Here is a 17745-nt window from a genome sequence, read left to right as displayed (position 1 = left end):
TGCTACTCTGCACCTGTCTGTGCATAAAGACATTCCTTCTGGATGTGCAGTCTATTCATTGCATTTAGTGTGCCTACATACCTTTGGGAGAGAAAAGCATTGAATTACTACTTTTTCACTGCAATCCCTAAAGGAACTAGCGATAGCAAAGGAGAAGGAAAGAGGGCTGAAAGAAATGAATTATTCTCCTCTCAAACCTCATGTAATGTGTTCTTGCAAATAAACATTTTCTTTCCAACAGTGCCATCTACTGGTAACATACCCAACTCCACTCAGCTATGCAATAAGTAGACATCAAATGATGAAAAACATTTTTATTTAAACATGTATCGAATGTTATATATCGAAACATACAAAATGCACATGCATGAAAGACTACAAATATATAAAACTATTATTTGCATCCATGGCTGCAATGTAGGTTACAACCATCAAAATATTTCAGACCAAAATTGCCTTCCTACAATTTAAACCTTCCAATTGGGCTAGCTGCTGTATTTACACAGCAGTCTTAGTAAGCATATATTACTGTATCATTAAACACATGAATCAAAAGCAGTATAATAAACTAATTGAACAAATCTCATAGGTTTAAAATAAAAGGTAACTGGCATAAGCAATCAGTATTGTGGTATAATTTTCTCTGTAGACTAATACACATTAAGTAATTGTTAAAATGTGGAACACAATCTTGACTTAACATGGTAATTTTATCCATCTAAAATACATGTTTCCTTATATGTTGAGAGTTGAATAGATCACAGCACTTTCCTGTATGTATGGACATGAATACCAGTTTAAAAAACAAGCACACTACATTTAGACAGATATTACAAATAGTAACTATATATATATATATATATATATATATATATATATATATATATATATATATATATATATGCAGTACCAGTCAAAGTTGACACACCAACTCATTCAAGTGTTTCTTTACTTTTACTATTTTCTACATTGTAGAATATTAGCGAAGACATCAAATTAACACATATAGTATCATGTAGTAACCAAAAAAGTGTTAAACAAACCAAAATATATTTTAGATTTTAGATTCTTCAAAGTAGCCACCCTTTACATTGATGACAGCTTTGCACACTATTGGCATTTTCTCAAACAGTGTCACCAACAGTCTTGAAGGAGTTCCCACATATGCCGAGCACTTGTTAGCCGCTTTTCCTTCACTCTGCGGTCCAACTCATCCCAAACCATCTCAATTGGGTTGAGGTCGGGTGATTGTGGAGGCCAGGTCATCTGATGCAGCACTCCATCACTCTCCTTCTTGGTCAAATAGCCCTTACACAGCCTGGAGGTGTGTTGGGTCATTGTCCTGTTGAAAAACAAATGATAGTCCCACTAAGCCCCACCAGATGGGATGGTGTATTGCTGCAGAATGCTGTGGTAGCCATGCTGGTTAAGTGTGACTTGAATTCTAAATAAATCACTGACAGTATCACCAGCAAAGCACCCCCACACCATCACACCTCCATGCTTCACGGTGGGAACCACACATGCAGAGATCATCCGTTCCCCTACTCTGCGTCTCACAAAGTGATGGCGGTTGGAACCAAAAATCTCAACTTTAGACTCAGACCAAAGGACAGATTTCCACCAGTCTAATGTCCATTGCTCGTGTTTCTTGGCCGAAGCAAGTCTCTTTTTATTGGTGTTCTTTAGTAGTGGTTTCTTTGCAGCAATTAGACCACGAAGGCCTGATTCACGCAATCTCCTCTGAACAGTTGTTGAGATTTGTCTGTTACTTGAACTCTGTGAAGCTTTTATTTGGGCTGCAATTTCTGTAATTCTGGGTCTTCCTTCCTGTGGAGGTCCTCATGAGAGACAGTTTCATCATAGTGCATGAAGGTTTGTGACTGCACTTGAAGAAACTTTAAAAGTTCTTGAAATGTTCCGCATTGTCTTAAAGTAATGATCGACTGTCATTTCTCTTTGCTTATTTGAGTTGTTCTTGCCATAATATGGATCTTCCGTATACCACCCCATACCTTGTCACAACACAACTGATTGAATGAAACATATTTAGAAGGTAAGAAATTCCACAAATTAACTTAAGGCACACACATTAATTGAAATGCATTCCAGGTGACTACCTCATGAAGTTGGTTGAGAGAATGCCAAGAGTGTGCAAAGCTGTCAAGGCAAAGGGTGGTTACTTTGAAGAATCTCAAATATTTTTCTATTTGTTTAACACTTTTTTGGTTACAACATGATTCCATGTGTTATTTCATAGTTTTGCAGTCTTCACTATTATTCTACAATGTAGAAAATATTAACAATAAAAACCCTTGACTGGTACTGTATATAAATAACAAAATGATCATTTTAATAAAGTGCTATTCTTACCTGATTTGACCCTGCTGTGACTCTGTTGGGATCTGAAAAAAAGAAAATCATATAGTTACGCTTCATCTGCACAAGTTACATTCAACAAACCATTCTGTTTTTCCACACACACACACACTACTCACCAACAAGCCTGGGTTCACCCAAAGCAAATTCAGAGTAATGAACTTCCTCATTCTCATCTTCACCTGTTTGACCCTTCTGGCTCTCTGGTTGTAAAAAAAAATAAAAGAAGCCAAAATGTTAACACAGTTGTGACTTTTGTGCAACTTCGTATATCGGTTGGCACTGTGGAACATTCCGAATGTCATCTTGAAAGTCATCTCTACTTCCTCCTTACTGTACCAGTGGAGGCTCCTCAGAGGAGGAAGGGGAGGACCATCCTCAGTGAATTTCATGCAAAAAACTGTTCAAATATTGTCTTCTCTCTCAATGAGTCAACTACTCACCACGCTTTATGCACTGCAGTGCTAGCTGGCGGTAGCTTCTGCTTTCAGTATTAGATTCATTCTGATATTTTGATTGGATGGACAACATGTTAGTTAATGATGCAAGCGCTCTGAGGTTGGACGACGTCCTCCGGAAGGCGTCATAATTACTGTGGAAGACTATGGAAGGGGGTGAGAAACATGAGCCTCCTAGGTTTTATATTGAAGTCGATGTAAGATAACTGTACTCCTGCTACAACATGGTGTGACCCTACAGAGTACTGTTGAGGCTACTGTCGACCATTGCAAGACAGTGTGTTTAAATCAGTTATTTGGTGATGAGAATATGTTTTGTATAATTTTATCCAAAAAGGATAACTTCAATGTTTCACTATAAATAATAGTGGATGGTCCACCCCTTCTTCCTCTGAGGAGTCTCCACTGCCATATCTATATTGTACATCATATTAGACCCAAAGTGGAGAAGTGTATACCTTGGTCTCTTCGTGAATCTGTGGTGTTATCGTAGACTGGGTCATTCTTCTGGGTCAGTGGTAGGTTCGTCACAGCTTTGAAAAAAGCGATCATTGCAAAAACGTTCACACAACTGTTGACATAGGCCTAAATTTAAGATGTAGCAATCCAACAAGTTTGATCAGCAATGTGGTCATTATCAGTGTATTTTACCTGTCTTCTTCCTCTTCAGGTAGAACACCAGAGCACCAACCAGGACCCCAGCAACAGCCATAGCAATGCAGGCCACAATGACCACAGTCTGCAGATGGTTATCTGTGGTAACCAAAAAGACATGAACAAAGAGTATGAGAGAGAACATGCTGGGATATGATACCTGAGTACTTACTACACAGCTGACGCCATTTGCTAAGTGTAACGAGTGTGCTGAGAGTCGGGAAGCAACTACAAGGAGTGAGTTTTTTAATGAATAAACACAAAAAACACGAAACACAAACACACCGACATGAAACAGAGTCAATAACACCTGAGGAAAGAACCAAGGGGAGTGACAGATATTGGGAAGATAATCAAGGAGGTGATGGAGTCCAGGTGAGTGTCATGAGGAGCTGGTGCGCTTGACGATGGTGACAGGATCAGCAGTCTGATGACCTAGAGGCCGGAGAGGGAATATACGTGACAGTACCCCCTCCCCGACGCCGACAAAGGGGATGAACCCGGGGATCAGGAGCGAACCGGTCATGCCGTCTGAAGCGCGGAAACCTGTCACGCCGTCTGAAGCGCGGAAACCTGTCACGCCGGCTGGGGCGTGGGAACCTGTCCCGCCGGCTGGGGCGCGGAAACCTGTCACGCCGGCTGGGGCGCTGGAGCCTGTTACGCCGGCTGGGGTGCGGGAACCTGTCACGCCAGCTGGGGCGCTGGAGCCTGTCACGCCGGCTGGGGCGCGGGAACCTGTCACGCCGGCTGGGGAGCGGGAACCTGTCACGCCGGCTGGGGCGCTGGAGCCTGTCACGCCGGCTGGGGCGCGGGAACCTGTCACGCCGGCTGGGGCGCGGGAACCTGTCACGCCGGCTGGGGCGCGGGAATCTGTCACGCCGGCTGGGGCGCTGGAGCCTGTCACGCCGGCTGGGGTGCGGGAACCTGTCACGCCGGCTGGGGCGCGGGAACCTGTCACGCCGGCTGGGGCGTTGGAGCCTGTCACGCCGGCTGGGGCGCGGGAACCTGTCACGCCGGCTGGGGCGCGAAAGCCTGGCGATCCAGCTGGGGGCGCGAGAGCCAGGCGATCAGGCGGAGGCATGAGAGCCCGACCAGCCGGCGGAGGCATGAGAGCCCGACGAGCCGGCGGAGGCATGAGAGCCTGTAGCGGCTCCCAGACCCGGTGTCATTTACATTGACACAAAAAAATGCTTCACTTAGGTGACGTGTTATTCTGTAACGAGTGCGCTGAGAGATGGGAAGCAATTACAGGGAGTGAGTGTTTTAATAAATAAATAAACAAAACAATAAAAACAAAACCCAAACACCACGACAGATATAGGGAAGATAATCAAGGACGTGATGGAGTCCAGGTGAGTGTCATGAGGAGCTGGTGAGCTTGACGATGGTGACAGGTGTGTGGGATAATCAGCAGCCTGATGACCTAGAGGCCGGAGAGGGAGTATACGTGACACTAAGACTCTAAATTCATCACAGTTTAAATTAACAGGGGCCCAAGGGCAATCCAGAGACATTGATTTGGTTACTTGTATGATGTACAGTATGTTGTTTATGATGATGTCATCAAACTGAATATTTAATAGATTCCAATCATTCAGATGGAGTGATCTAATGTAATCTACAGATGTGTGTTACCTTTCAAAGTCAATGTTGATGTAATAAACTCTGATCTTCCAGCAGAATCACTGAATCTGAGGGGAATGCTTGCACTGAGCATGCCCCCTGTGAACACCACAGACTGCAAGTGCAGCAAAACAAGTTGTTACCTGTCATTGAAGACATTGTTGTCTGTGTGGGGAGTGTGAGGGTCAAGGAGGCTGTCGCTCTGAGCATGCCCTCTGTGAACACCACACACTGCCAGTGAAGCTGGTCGCTACGGAGGCTGGGCAGGGTCACACTGAGCGTCCTGTTGGGGTGACTCTCTGTCAGGATGTCCTGTTTGACCAGCAGCCACCTGCTCCCCTCCATCCTCATCCAGGCCAGGGTCACAGGGTCACCGCTCACCTCCGACACCTCACACCTCACCACCACGGGCTGGCCACCAGGGGGCCCTCCAGATTCAGATACTAAGATAAAGAACAGAAAAAAGTACTGTACTATACTTTGACTGAAAGAGCAGTAACTGTAACAATGTACTGAACAGCTGATTAAATTAAATGATTAAATGAAAGTGTATGGTTGTCATAGTAACCCACAGTCTACGTGAACAGAGTGTCTGCTCTCTCAAAGACAAAAGCAAAGTTACCTCGAATGGTTGTGAGTTTAAAAGTGCCGAATAGGTTGCGTTCAAAGAAACATGTGAAAATTCCACTATCCTCAAATGTCACTGGTGAGACATGCAGTGGGAAATCATATCCGTTGAATGGGGGAGATGAGAATCGGTCACGTCCGACTTTGTCCGATGAAGTCAGAGTAACAGATTTTCTTGATCTCTTCATGGTCCATTCGGCTCTGCTGTATGAGGAACTATACCTGCAGATCAACTTCACCTCACTGCTGTTGCTGCTCTCTCGAAACAGATGTATCAATGGATTATTAAATGTGTCTGGAAAAAAGAAACATTAAAGTGAAAATGCTGATGATAATGTTGGCCTGTATAGTGCAATTGGATCACCCTTATCTTTGTATTATTGAGGACCATATTCCTGAATATTTAACATTTGGTCAATTCATGTATTAATGTATTACATTCATGTTAATAAATCTTACCTGTTCGCACATTCAGAAAAATATAAACTGTAAACAACAATTCTTCATTCAGTCTGAAATTGCAGGAGAATCTCCCCCGGTAATTCTGATCGACAGTGTGGATGATCATATGGGCCGTTTTGTTGTAGAACAATGTGGTGTTAGAAGTGGAATCTCCATCTCTTTCCCACTGAAGTGTGGCCCCATCTGGTATGCTGGACACCTCGCAACGCACACTCACATCAGATCCAAGATACACTTCATTACCATTATAGTTTGGTGTCGCTGCAAAAAGGAGACATATATTACTTTACTTCAATTTGTTAAAAGTAGATGAAACGAGCAGAAAAGTGGAAATCAGTGGTTTATATCTTTACAAATCTAAAATGCTTGATAATCAATAATGAAACGATTACAACAGCAAAAGTTTGGCTCTAATTCTGATATTGACGAGGCGATATACATTGATATTTAAAATTATTCAAATTATACACATTGAGAAACTGAACATGATCAATATACCTTTAAACACAAAACTAAACACCTCAAATCTCGCCAGAACAGCTAAAGTTGGTTTGGTTTGCATGAACACAAACACTCCAGCATTTTCAAATTGTGTTTGGATAGAAAGATCATATCCTGTTCCTTGTGAGAAAGGAGCCTGTATGTTCCATGAAGGATGTCTATTCCTGGATGAAGGGATTTGGGCTACTGAAGTGTTTGAGTGTCTGCCATCATGTGAGGTCCACATCCATTGGTGCGCTGTCCCTTCCGGAACTGCAGGGGAAACTTGGAGAGTGACTCTTTTATTGGGCTCGGCAAGGAAAAATATCTTCTTTGACAATTCTGTGGAGGGAAGATAATCAAAACGATAGGATAAAAAACTGCAAAATATCTTTATATTAATATTATTCACTGTTCAAATCTCACATTTTCTCTCACTCTCTTTCTCAGACGACTCTTTAATAGCTTCATCATACTTGTATGTTATGCTTTAAAGGGGCAATCTGCTGATAGAACAACAACAAAGCAGTTAACCTGCTACTGAAACAGCTGAGGGATGGGCCTGGAGATATTTCTAAAACTGTTTTTAATATTTACATAGTTTACAACTTATATTTGGGATACTGATGGGGTACAACAGCTGAACTCAGCTCATAAGGCAGTTCAGATCTTCAAGAATCAGTGGGTGTACATCAGGGATGAGCAACTTTGATGGGGGTGGGAGCCACAAAAACTGAACTCATCATGAGGGGACGTAAATTCCTTGCAGGTCTGTATAACCACATACGCATAATCCCCCCCACCACCACATAGTGAGCAAAACATTTCAGCAGACCCCATCTTGACAGCGGAGAGAAAAAAAATGTTTTAGTTAATTTTGTACAATTCTACAGGTGTATATTTTTTTACTAATTTCCTGCAATTCTACACATTTTGCCATAGGGTGAGGAGAAATGTTTGCAGTTTTTTATATGATATCTGAGTGAGACTGACTAACAAAATCAACGGGGGCCCACCGGATGGTAATTCGACCATGATTACTAAGTTAGATAGCTAGCAGCTAGACTAACTTACCAATAAAAAATTGTTTAGCTGACATGGACTAATTGACTGACAATCTGTGACTGCATCAGAGAAAAACTGCTGAAGCACAACCAAATTTAAAAAATGTCACATTGTACATTATACTGTTCTAACTTGCAACAGTAGGTTGAGACCCCGACTGAGTAACATTTTTGATTTTTTTATGTACTTCTTTTATTGATCCGAGGGCCTTCAGAAGGGGCGGGCCGCCAGTTTCCCATCCCGGGTGTATACAGCTGTGGGAGGTAAGGGTGCTGAGGCTGCTGCAGCACCCTCTGAAAAATCTGAATAAAAATATCCTTAAAAATTCACACAAAATGCAACCCCCCTTGATAAAACATTCTCAGCCCCTCCCCCATCCCCCGTTGGCTAAAAAAAATGTACTGCATCCCACCGCAAACTACTTCCTGCGGCTATGCTGGTGTATATCATTAATTTAAAGGTCTCCAAATGGATGTAACAACTACAGATTACCTCTTTAAATGGTGACTCTTTAATGTCAAATAATTCAACCAGAAAAACGTTACTCACGTTCAGCTGAGAGTCCCTGACCGCATCTAGATATCCACAGCAGGATCCACAACAACGTTACACCCATAGAGCCTCTGTACTGCCCCATGTTGCTGTATGTTACTGTTCTGTTCCCCTCTCTACTCAGTAGCCAACTCATATCATTACTGACGTCTCTGATAAATATGTTCAGGAAATGACTGAAGAAAAGAAGAAGTTCCAAAACTACACGTGATGCAATTTAAAATGAGTGCAAATCTGAGGATATAGGACTTCATAAAATCTCACTTTACTGGTATCAGCCATATACTGTATGTAGCATGCAGGGATTAAGGAGTAGGATTAAGGGTTAAATTATCAATGCCACACCACCGTCATAATAGGCATCAATGGGATCAAAACAATAGTCAAACATGTCACAGTTTAGCAACATGTAGCAGAAAATAATGTAAATGCTGTGCAATTAAAAATAATAGAAGTAGTATTATTACAAGGATGTTACAGATATTATAATTAATATGGAAACAAGACATTTTCCTTTTGAAGCAAATAACATTTGGTGAATTCTTTGAAATTCGATAGACCATGATGTCCAAATGCAACCAAAGGCTTTCAAAACCAAAAAGCTGAACTTGCTACATTATAGTCAGTCTGTCACGTCCTGACCATAGAAAGCTTTTATTTTCCTATGGTAGAGTAGGTCAGGGCGTGACATTTACATTTACATTTAAGTCATTTAGCAGACGCTCTTATCCAGAGCGACTTACAAATTGGTGCATTCACCTTATGATATCCAGTGGAACAACCACTTTACAATAGTGCATCTAAATCTTTTAGGGGGGGGGTTAGAAGGATACTTTATCCTACCCCAGGTATTCCTTAAAGAGGTGGGGTTTCAGGTGTCTCCGGAAGGTGGTGATTGACTCCGCTGTCCTGGCGTCGTGAGGGAGCTTGTTCCACCATAGGGGTGCCAGAGCAGCGAACAGTTTTGACTGGGCTGAGCGGGAACTGTGCTTCCTCAGAGGTAGGGGGGCCAGCAGGCCAGAGGTGGATGAGCGCAGTGCCCTCGTTTGGGTGTAGGGACTGATCAGAGCCTGAAGGTACGGAGGTGCCGTTCCACTCACGGCTCCGTAGGCAAGCACCATGGTCTTGTAGCGGATGCGAGCTTCAACTGGAAGCCAGTGGAGAGAGCGGAGGAGCGGGGTGACGTGAGAGAACTTGGGAAGGTTGAACACCAGACGGGCTGCGGCGTTCTGGATGAGTTGTAGGGGTTTAATGGCACAGGCAGGGAGCCCAGCCAACAGCGAGTTGCAGTAATCCAGACGGGAGATGACAAGTGCCTGGATTAGGACCTGCGCCACTTCCTGTCTGAGGCAGGGTCGTACTCTGCGAATGTTGTAGAGCATGAACGTACAGGATCGGGTCACCGCCTTGATGTTAGTGGAGAATGACAGGGTGTTGTCCAGGGTCACGCCAAGGTTCTTAGCACTCTGGGAGGAGGACACAATGGAGTTGTCAACCGTGATGGCGAGATCATGGAACGGGCAGTCCTTCCCCGGGAGGAAAAGCAGCTCCGTCTTGCCGAGGTTCAGCTTGAGGTGGTGATCCGTCATCCACACTGATATGTCTGCCAGACATGCAGAGATGCAATTCGCCACCTGGTTATCAGAAGGGGGAAAGGAGAAGATTAATTGAGTGTCGTCTGCATAGCAATGATAGGAGAGACCATGTGAGGATATGACAGAGCCAAGTGACTTGGTGTATAGCGAGAATAGGAGAGGGCCTAGAACAGAGCCCTGGGGGACACCAGTGGTGAGAGCACGTGGTGCGGAGACAGATTCTCGTGACAGAGGGTTTTGTCTAGTTTATTTATGTCTATGTTGGTTCTAGTTAATTTTTTTCTACGTTGGGGGTTTTGTCTAGTTTTTGTATTTCTATGTGGGGTTCTAGTTGTTGTATTTTTAAGTTGGTATTTTTTGGGATGATCTCCAATTGGAGGCAGCTGGTCATCGTTATCTCTAATTGGGGATCATTTTTAAGTTGTTGTTTCTCCCACTAGGAGTTGTGGGAGATTGTTTTGAGTAAGTGTATGTTCCACCGCTTTGTCACGGTTTGTTGTTTTGGTCATTAGTATGTCTTGCATAGTTTCACAGTTATAATAAAATGTGGAACGATACACACGCTGCACGTTGGTCCGCTCCATCATATGACAACCGTGACACAGTCTCTTACAACAGTCCTTTCAAAATTCAAAGCTTTCCTAATACAGGACAATCAGATGGTAAAATAAGCTGAGACACTGTTGCCAAACTAGTATTAACATCACCATTTATTGTGTACAAACAGTACAGACTGAGGATGAATGGAAATGTACATTTCTAGGATGAACTAAATAATATACACTGAGTGTAAAAACATGACTATTTAGTCATGACCATTCACCCTCTGAATGCCACACGTACACAATCCGTGTCAATTGTCTCAAGAATCCTTCTTTAACCTGTCTCCTCCCCTTTAACTACACTGATCGAAGTGGATTTAACAAGTGACATCAATAAGGGATCATAGCTTTCACCTGGATTCACCTGGTCAGTCTATGTCATGGAAAGAGCAGGTATTCCTAATGTTTTGTACACTCAGTGTAAATTATTTAGGTCTTTTGGAAAGATGCTTACAGTATCATAACATGATCATGTTTTCAATATTAGTCTTTGAGGGGAAGGTTGTTGGTGATTAACACATTATTTTAACACCAATGAAGTTTCTATTGCCAGACCTTTTGACAGAACACAGTGTGTCATGTGGTAATTCCGAGTGAAAGACATCACTGGTTGGTACAGACATGGGTGGGAAAGCTATATTTCAACACAGCCACAGGCCATAGGCTAGCAACAAGGCTATACACTAGTCTCCTCCAGTTGAGCAGGTTCCTCCTTTTGTCTCTGTGTCTGGGTGTCTGGGTGCCTGGATGGAAGACACAACTACACATCAACCAGAAGAGTATGCAATGATGTCATTTACACACACTAATTCACTAGTTTTCCACTCAGTACTTCTGAAAGATGTATGTTACTTCATAATGTTAATTTGAGTTCTAGTTCACTACAAAATCAAAGTTGGTCATATGTTTGGAGACATTAAAAGCGCTCTAATGCAGAGAAGGATCCACGTCCCATGTGAAGGCTAGCTCTGCCTCGGTGCAAAATGAAAGAGAAAGATTGGTACTGTCTAAGGCAGACATTTTAGATAGTGCCTCAATGTCCCATTCCTTTGGGATTGGGTTGGATGTCTTTTTTATGGAGAGTCTATCCAAGAGGGAGTGTTTCCTTACCGTTTGGTCTTCGACAGTAGAACCCGAGAAGTCCCAGAATTTCTAGGGTGGCAGCCATTGTAATCACCCCTCTGACCACTGTCTCGGTGCCCATCCCTAAGAAACAGAGACTTCTGTTAGATTATATTAAACATGGGAACCTCTCCAGCATGGTAACCTATTTATTTTGTTACACTAGGCATATGCCAGGAGAAAGCAGAGGTCCAGTGAGGAAAAATGTGGATGGATTGAGATAGGTTGGAACAGATTAGGTCAAATTGAAGAGAGTCTATCATAACAAGTTGTTACCTGTCATTGAAGACATTGTTGTCTGTGTGGTGAGTGTGAGGGTCAGGGAGGCTGTAGCTCTGAGCACGCCCTCTGTGAACACCACACACTGCCAGTGAAGCTGGTCGCTACGGAGGCTGGGCAGGGTCACACTGAGCGTCCTGTTGGCATGACTCTCTGTCAGGACGTCCTGTTTGACCAGCAGCCACCTGCTCCCCTCCATCCTCATCCAGGCCAGGGTCACAGGGTCACCGCTCACCTCCGACACCTCACACCTCACCACCACGGGCTGGCCACCAGGGGGCCCTCCAGATTCAGATACTAAGATAAAGAACAGAAAAAAGTACTGTACTATACTTTGACTGAAAGAGCAGTAACTGTAACAATGTACTGAACAGCTGATTAAATTAAATGATTAAATGAAAAGTGTATGGTTGTCATAGTAACCAACCGTCTACGTGAACAGAGTGTCTGCTCTCTCAAAGACAAAAGCAAAGTTACCTCGAATGGTTGTGAGTTTAAACGTGCCGAATATGTGGCGTTCAAAGAAACATGTGAAAATGCCACTATCCTCAAATGTCACTGGTGAGACATGCAGTGGGAAATCATATCCGCTGAATGGGGGAGATGAGAATCGGTCACGTCCGACTTTGTCCGATGAAGTCAGAGTAACAGATTTTCTTGATCTCTTCATGGTCCATTCGGCTCTGCTGTGTGAGGAACTATACCTGCAGATCAACTTCACCTCACTGCTGTTGCTGCTCTCTCGATACAGATGTATCAATGGATTATTAAATGTGTCTGGAAAAAAGAAACATTAAAGTGAAAATGCTGATGATAATGTTGGCCTGTATAGTGCAATTGGATCACCCTTATCTTTGTATTATTGAGGACCATAATTCCTGAATATTTAACATTTGGTCAATTCATGTATTAATGTATTACATTCATGTTAATAAATCTTACCTGTTAGCACATTCAGAAAAATATAAACTGTAAACAACAATTCTCCATTCAGTCTGAAATTGCAGTAGAATCTCCCCCGGTAATTCTGATCAACAGTGTGGATGATCATATGGGCAGTTCTGTTGTAGAACAATGTGGTGTTAGAAGTGGAATCTCCATCTCTTTCCCACTGAAGTGTGGCCCCATCTGGTATGCTGGACACCTCGCAACGCACACTCACATCAGATCCAACATACACTTCATTATCATTATAGTTTGGTGTCACTGCAAAAAGGAGACATATATTACTTTACTTCAATTTGTTAAAAGTAGATGAAACGAGCTGAAAAATGGAAATCAGTGGTTTACATTTTTACAAATCTAGAATGCTTGATAATCAATATTGAAATGATTACAACAGCAAAAGTTTGGCTTTTATTCTGATATTGACGAGGCGATTGTCACGGTTGTCTTCGTCCTCTGACGATATAACGAAATCGTCATCGGAAAATGTGGACCAATACGCAGCAGGTTCGTGAATGCTCATCTTGATTTTTATTCACTACAAAAATGAACATACAAAAATAACAAAATACGAACAACTAACAGTCTGTCAAAGCATAGTGCTTACACAGAACAATCACCCACAAAACACAAACACAAACACACCCTCATTTATGAGACTCTCAATCAAAGGCAGATAGAAAACACCTGCCTTCAACTGAGAGTCCCAACACCAATTCACCAGACATAGAAACAGACATACTAGACTCCACATAGAAATACCTAAACAAACCAACACCCGGAATTACTAAAACAAACACCCTTAAACCAAACACACCACCCTGAACCACATAAAACAAATACCCTCTGTCACGCCCTGACCAAACTACAAACAATTAACCTTATATACTGGCCAGGACGTGACAGCGATATACATTGATATTTAAAATGATTCAAATTCTACACATTTTGAAACTGAACATGATCAATATACCTTTAAAAACAAAACTAAACACCTCAAATCTCGCCAGAACAGCTAAAGTTGGTTTGGTTTGCATAAACACAAACTCTCCAGAATTTTCAAATTGTGTTTGGATAGAAAGATCATATCCTGTTTCTTGTGAGAAAGTAGCCTGTATGTTCCATGAAGGATGTCTATTCCTGGATGAAGTGATTTGGACTACTGAGGTGTTTGAGTGTCTGCCATCATGTGAGGTCCACATCCATTGGTGCGCTGTCCCTTCCGGAACTGCAGGGGAAACTTGGAGAGTGACTCTTTTATTGGGCTTGGCAAGGAAAAATATCTTCTTTGACAATTCTGTGGAGGGAAGATAATCAAAACAATAGGACAAAAAGCTGCAAAATATCTTTATATTAATATTATTCACTGTTGAAATCTCACATTTTCTCTCACTCTCTTTCTCAGACGACTCTTCAATAGCTTCATCATACTTGTATGTCATGCTTTAAAGGGGCAATCTGCTGATAGAACAACAACAAAGCAGTTAACCTGCTACTGATTTGGGAAACAGCTGAGGGATGGGCCTGGAGATATTTCTGTTTTTAATATTTACATAGTTTACAACTTATATTTGGGATACTGATGGGGTACAACAGCTGAACTCAGCTCATAAGGCAGTTCAAATCTTCAAGAATCAGTGGGTGTACATCAGGGATGAGCAACTTTGATGGGGGTGGGAGCCACAAAAACTGAACTCATCATGAGGGGACGTAAATTCCTTGCAGGTCTGCATAACCACATGCGCATAATCCCCCCCACCACCACATAGTGAGCAAAACATTTCAGCAGACCCCATCTTGACAGCGGAGAAAAAAAAAAATGTTTTAGAGTTCATTTTGTACAATTCTACAGGTTGATATTTTTTTATTAATTTCCTGCAATTCTACACATTTTGCCATAGGGTGAGGAGAAATGTTTGCAGTTTTTAATATGATATCTGAGTGAGACTGACTAACAAAATCAACGGGGGCCCACCGGACGGTAATTCGACCATGATTACTAAGTTAGATAGCTAGCAGCTAGACTAACTTACCAATAAAAAATTGTTTAGCTGACATTGACTAATTGACTGACAATCAGTGACTGCATCAGAGAAAAACTGCTGAAGCACAACCAAATTTAAAAAATGTCACATTGTGTATTATACTATTCTAACTTGCAACTGTAGGTTGAGACCCCGACTGAGTAAAATATTTTACTTTTTTAAATGTATTACTTTTATTGATCCGAGGGTCTTCAGAAGGGGCGGGCCGCCAGTTTCCCACCCCGGTTGTATACAGCCGTGGGAGGTAAGGGTGCTGAGGCTGCTGCAGCGCCCTCTGAAAAATCTGAATAAAGATATCCTTAAAAATTCACACAAAAACGCAACCACCTTGATAAAACATTCTCAGCCCCTCCCCCATCCCCCGTTGGCTAAAAAAAATGTACTGCATCCCACCCCAAACTACTTCCCGCGGCTATGCTGGTGTATATCATTAATTTAAAGGTCTCCAAATGGATGTAACAACTACAGATTACCTCTTTAAATGGTGACTCTTTAATGTCAAATAATTAAACCAGAAACACGTTACTCACGTTCAGCTGAGAGTCCCTGACCGCATCTAGATATCCACAGCAGGATCCACAACAACATTACACCCATAGAGCCTCTGTACTGCCCCATGTTGCTGTATGTTACTGTTCTGTTCCCCTCTCTACTCAGTAGCCAACTCATATCATTACTGACGTCTCTGATAAATATGTTCAGGAAATGACTGAAGAAAAGAAGAAGTTCCAAAACTACACGTGATGCAATTTAAAATGAGTGCAAATCTGAGGATATAGGACTTCATAAAATCTCACTTTACTGGTATCAGCCATATACTGTATGTAGCATGCAGGGATTAAGGAGTAGGATTAAGGGTTAAATTATCAATGCCACACCACCGTCATAATAGGCATCAATGGGATCAAAACAATAGTCAAACATGTCACAGTTTAGCAACATGTAGCAGAATATAATGTAAATGCTGTGCAATTAAAAATAATAGAAGTAGTATTATTACAAGGATGTTACAGATATTATAATTAATATGATGGAAACAAGACATTTTACTTTTGAAGCAAATAAAACTTGGTGAATTTGTTGAAATTCCATAGACCATGATGTCCAAATGCAACCAAAGGCTTTCAAAACCAAAAAGCTGAACTTGCTACATTATTGTCAGTCTCTTACAACAGTCCATTCAAAGTTCAAAGCTTTTCTAATACAGGACAATCAGATGGTAAAATAAGCTGAGACACTGTTGCCAAACTAGTATTAACATCACCATTTATTGTGTACAAACATTACAGACTGAGGATGAATGGAAAGTCATGACCATTGACCCTCTGAATGCCACACTTACACAATCCGTGTCAATTGTCAAATTCAAATTCAAATTCAAGCTGCTTTATTGGCATGAAAAACATTGTGTTAATATTGCCAAAGCAACAATGTATACAATATACATTGTAATACAATTATAAACAATAACAAATAATAATATAACATGGCAGTAAATAATGATACAAAATTAAAAATAATAACAATAAAACAGTAGTAAAATAATAGTAAAATAGTAGAATGCAATAAATATAAAAATATAAATATGAAAAATGAATCTATAACTAACTTATAACTAAATAACGGTCATCTTCACCATTACATCAGTACTACAACTACTATCATCATTACCACTACTACTACCACCACCATCACTAAACTGTTATCATTACCATTACTACCCATATCACTACTATTTGGAATGATAAACAACAATAATAATAGAAATAACAATAACAGTAATAACAATAATAGTAATAATAAGTAAGTTACTGCTTACTATCTAGATGTTATTATTCAGTGTCCCTCAGGCTATGGCAGGCAAATACATATTTGGCTGCAAGAGGAGCCATTGCTCCTTCGCCCATGAGTATTTTTAGTTTTTCCTCTGGGTTTAATAAGTTCAAATTTGGAATAAATGTAGTCATTTCTGTGAATAAGGAATCTCTTTGTGAGGAATATTTATCACAGTAAAGGATAAAGTGCATCTCTGTCTCTACCTCCCCTGTCGTGCAGTGACCACATACACGCTCCTCTTTGGGTAGCCATGTCTTTTATGTCTGCCGGTTTCTATTGCCAATCGGTGGTCACTCAGCCTGTACTTGGTAAGGATCTGTCTCTGCTTCGTATCTCTGACAGAGTAGAGATAATCAGCCAATTCATATTCTCTGTTTAGGGTCAGGTAGCAATTTAGTCGGCTTTGGGATTTTGTTTCGTTTTTCCAATGTTGTAAAAATGAGTCCTTTGATTGGTTCATGATTTTGTTTATTTGAATTCTTTCTTTTGAAGCAGTGCTGGTGTCAGCTTGGTTGGTGAGGTCCAACACCAGCTGACTGAGAGGGCTCGATTCTGGGCTCAGCTCTTGGGTTTGGAGTGCTTTAAATTGTAGACTTGAATTTGGACTTGAATTTAGATGTAGCCAAAATTTTAATGATCTTTTCTGTATTTTCATTATTACTGGAAAGCAGCCCAATTCTGCCCTACATGCATGCATTAGTTGGTGTATTTCTCTGGACTTGTAGGATTTTCCGACAGAATTCTGCATGTAGGGCTTCAATTGGATGTTTGTCCCACATTTTAAAGTCCAGTTTATTGAGTGGCCCCCAAACCTCACTTCCGCAAAGAGCTATTGGTAGGATTACACTGTCAAATATTTTGGTCCAAATTCTAATTGGGATGTTGATTTTGAATAATTTCATTTTTATTGCATACAATGTTCTGCGGGCTTTTTCTTTGAGTGTATTCACTGCCATATTAAAGTTTCCCGATGCAGATATGGTCAGACCAAGGTAGGTGTAATTTTTAGTGTGTTCAATGA

The 17745-nt window shown here is 41.5% G+C and overlaps 2 protein-coding genes across 5 annotated transcripts; both read right to left on the bottom strand.

The window, feature by feature from the left end:
- Positions 1-299: 299 nt before the first annotated feature.
- LOC115160885 (uncharacterized) lies at positions 300-8934 on the bottom strand. The gene is made up of 10 exons (XM_029711389.1): positions 8298-8934; positions 6702-7025; positions 6201-6464; positions 5737-6036; positions 5258-5557; positions 3489-3590; positions 3296-3370; positions 2499-2582; positions 2374-2405; positions 300-771 (listed from the first exon to the last, which is right to left on the bottom strand). The coding sequence occupies exons 1-10, from the start codon at positions 8434-8436 to the stop codon at positions 736-738; spliced, it is 1656 nt and encodes a 551-aa protein (XP_029567249.1). The 5' UTR covers positions 8437-8934; the 3' UTR covers positions 300-735.
- Positions 8935-10850: 1916 nt separating this feature from the next.
- LOC115160883 (uncharacterized) lies at positions 10851-15898 on the bottom strand. Of its 4 annotated transcripts, XM_029711386.1 has the most exons (9): positions 15419-15898; positions 15060-15171; positions 14225-14301; positions 13817-14140; positions 12841-13104; positions 12376-12675; positions 11896-12195; positions 11608-11703; positions 10851-11240 (listed from the first exon to the last, which is right to left on the bottom strand). In XM_029711386.1, exons 4-9 carry the CDS (start codon positions 14043-14045, stop codon positions 11101-11103), a joined length of 1329 nt encoding a protein of 442 aa, XP_029567246.1. In that variant the 5' UTR covers positions 14046-14140; positions 14225-14301; positions 15060-15171; positions 15419-15898; the 3' UTR covers positions 10851-11100. The 4 variants fall into 4 exon arrangements, with proteins under 4 accessions (XP_029567246.1, XP_029567245.1, XP_029567247.1 ...); XM_029711385.1 differs by lacking the exon at positions 15060-15171; XM_029711387.1 differs by lacking the exon at positions 15060-15171 and having other exon boundaries at positions 13839-14140.
- Positions 15899-17745: the final 1847 nt, after the last annotated feature.

The sequence above is a fragment of the Salmo trutta genome, chromosome 24 (genome assembly GCF_901001165.1).
Source record: "Salmo trutta chromosome 24, fSalTru1.1, whole genome shotgun sequence".
In the NCBI taxonomy this organism is placed as follows: Eukaryota; Metazoa; Chordata; class Actinopteri; order Salmoniformes; family Salmonidae; genus Salmo; species Salmo trutta.
The sequence above is the reverse complement of the archived record's forward strand: the minus strand, read 5'-3'. Positions and strand labels throughout refer to the sequence as shown.

Bases quoted from the DNA above. Each gene is read 5' to 3' on its own strand.
- LOC115160885 (XM_029711389.1), bottom strand. From the start codon at position 8,436: ATGAGTTGGCTACTGAGTAGAGAGGGGAACAGAACAGTAACATACAGC. The intron at 6,037-6,200 runs GTAAGATTTATT...TCTTTTTTCCAG, and splicing joins TTTTCTGAATGTGCGAACAG to ACACATTTAATAATCCATTG. The intron at 3,591-5,257 runs GTAACAACTTGT...TGGTTACCACAG, and splicing joins AACAATGTCTTCAATGACAG to ATAACCATCTGCAGACTGTG.
- LOC115160883 (XM_029711384.1), bottom strand. From the start codon at position 15,557: ATGAGTTGGCTACTGAGTAGAGAGGGGAACAGAACAGTAACATACAGC. The intron at 14,141-15,418 runs GTGAGTAACGTG...TTCCCTCCACAG, and splicing joins TCAGGGACTCTCAGCTGAAC to AATTGTCAAAGAAGATATTT. The intron at 11,704-11,895 runs GTAACAACTTGT...TCTGTTTCTTAG, and splicing joins AACAATGTCTTCAATGACAG to GGATGGGCACCGAGACAGTG.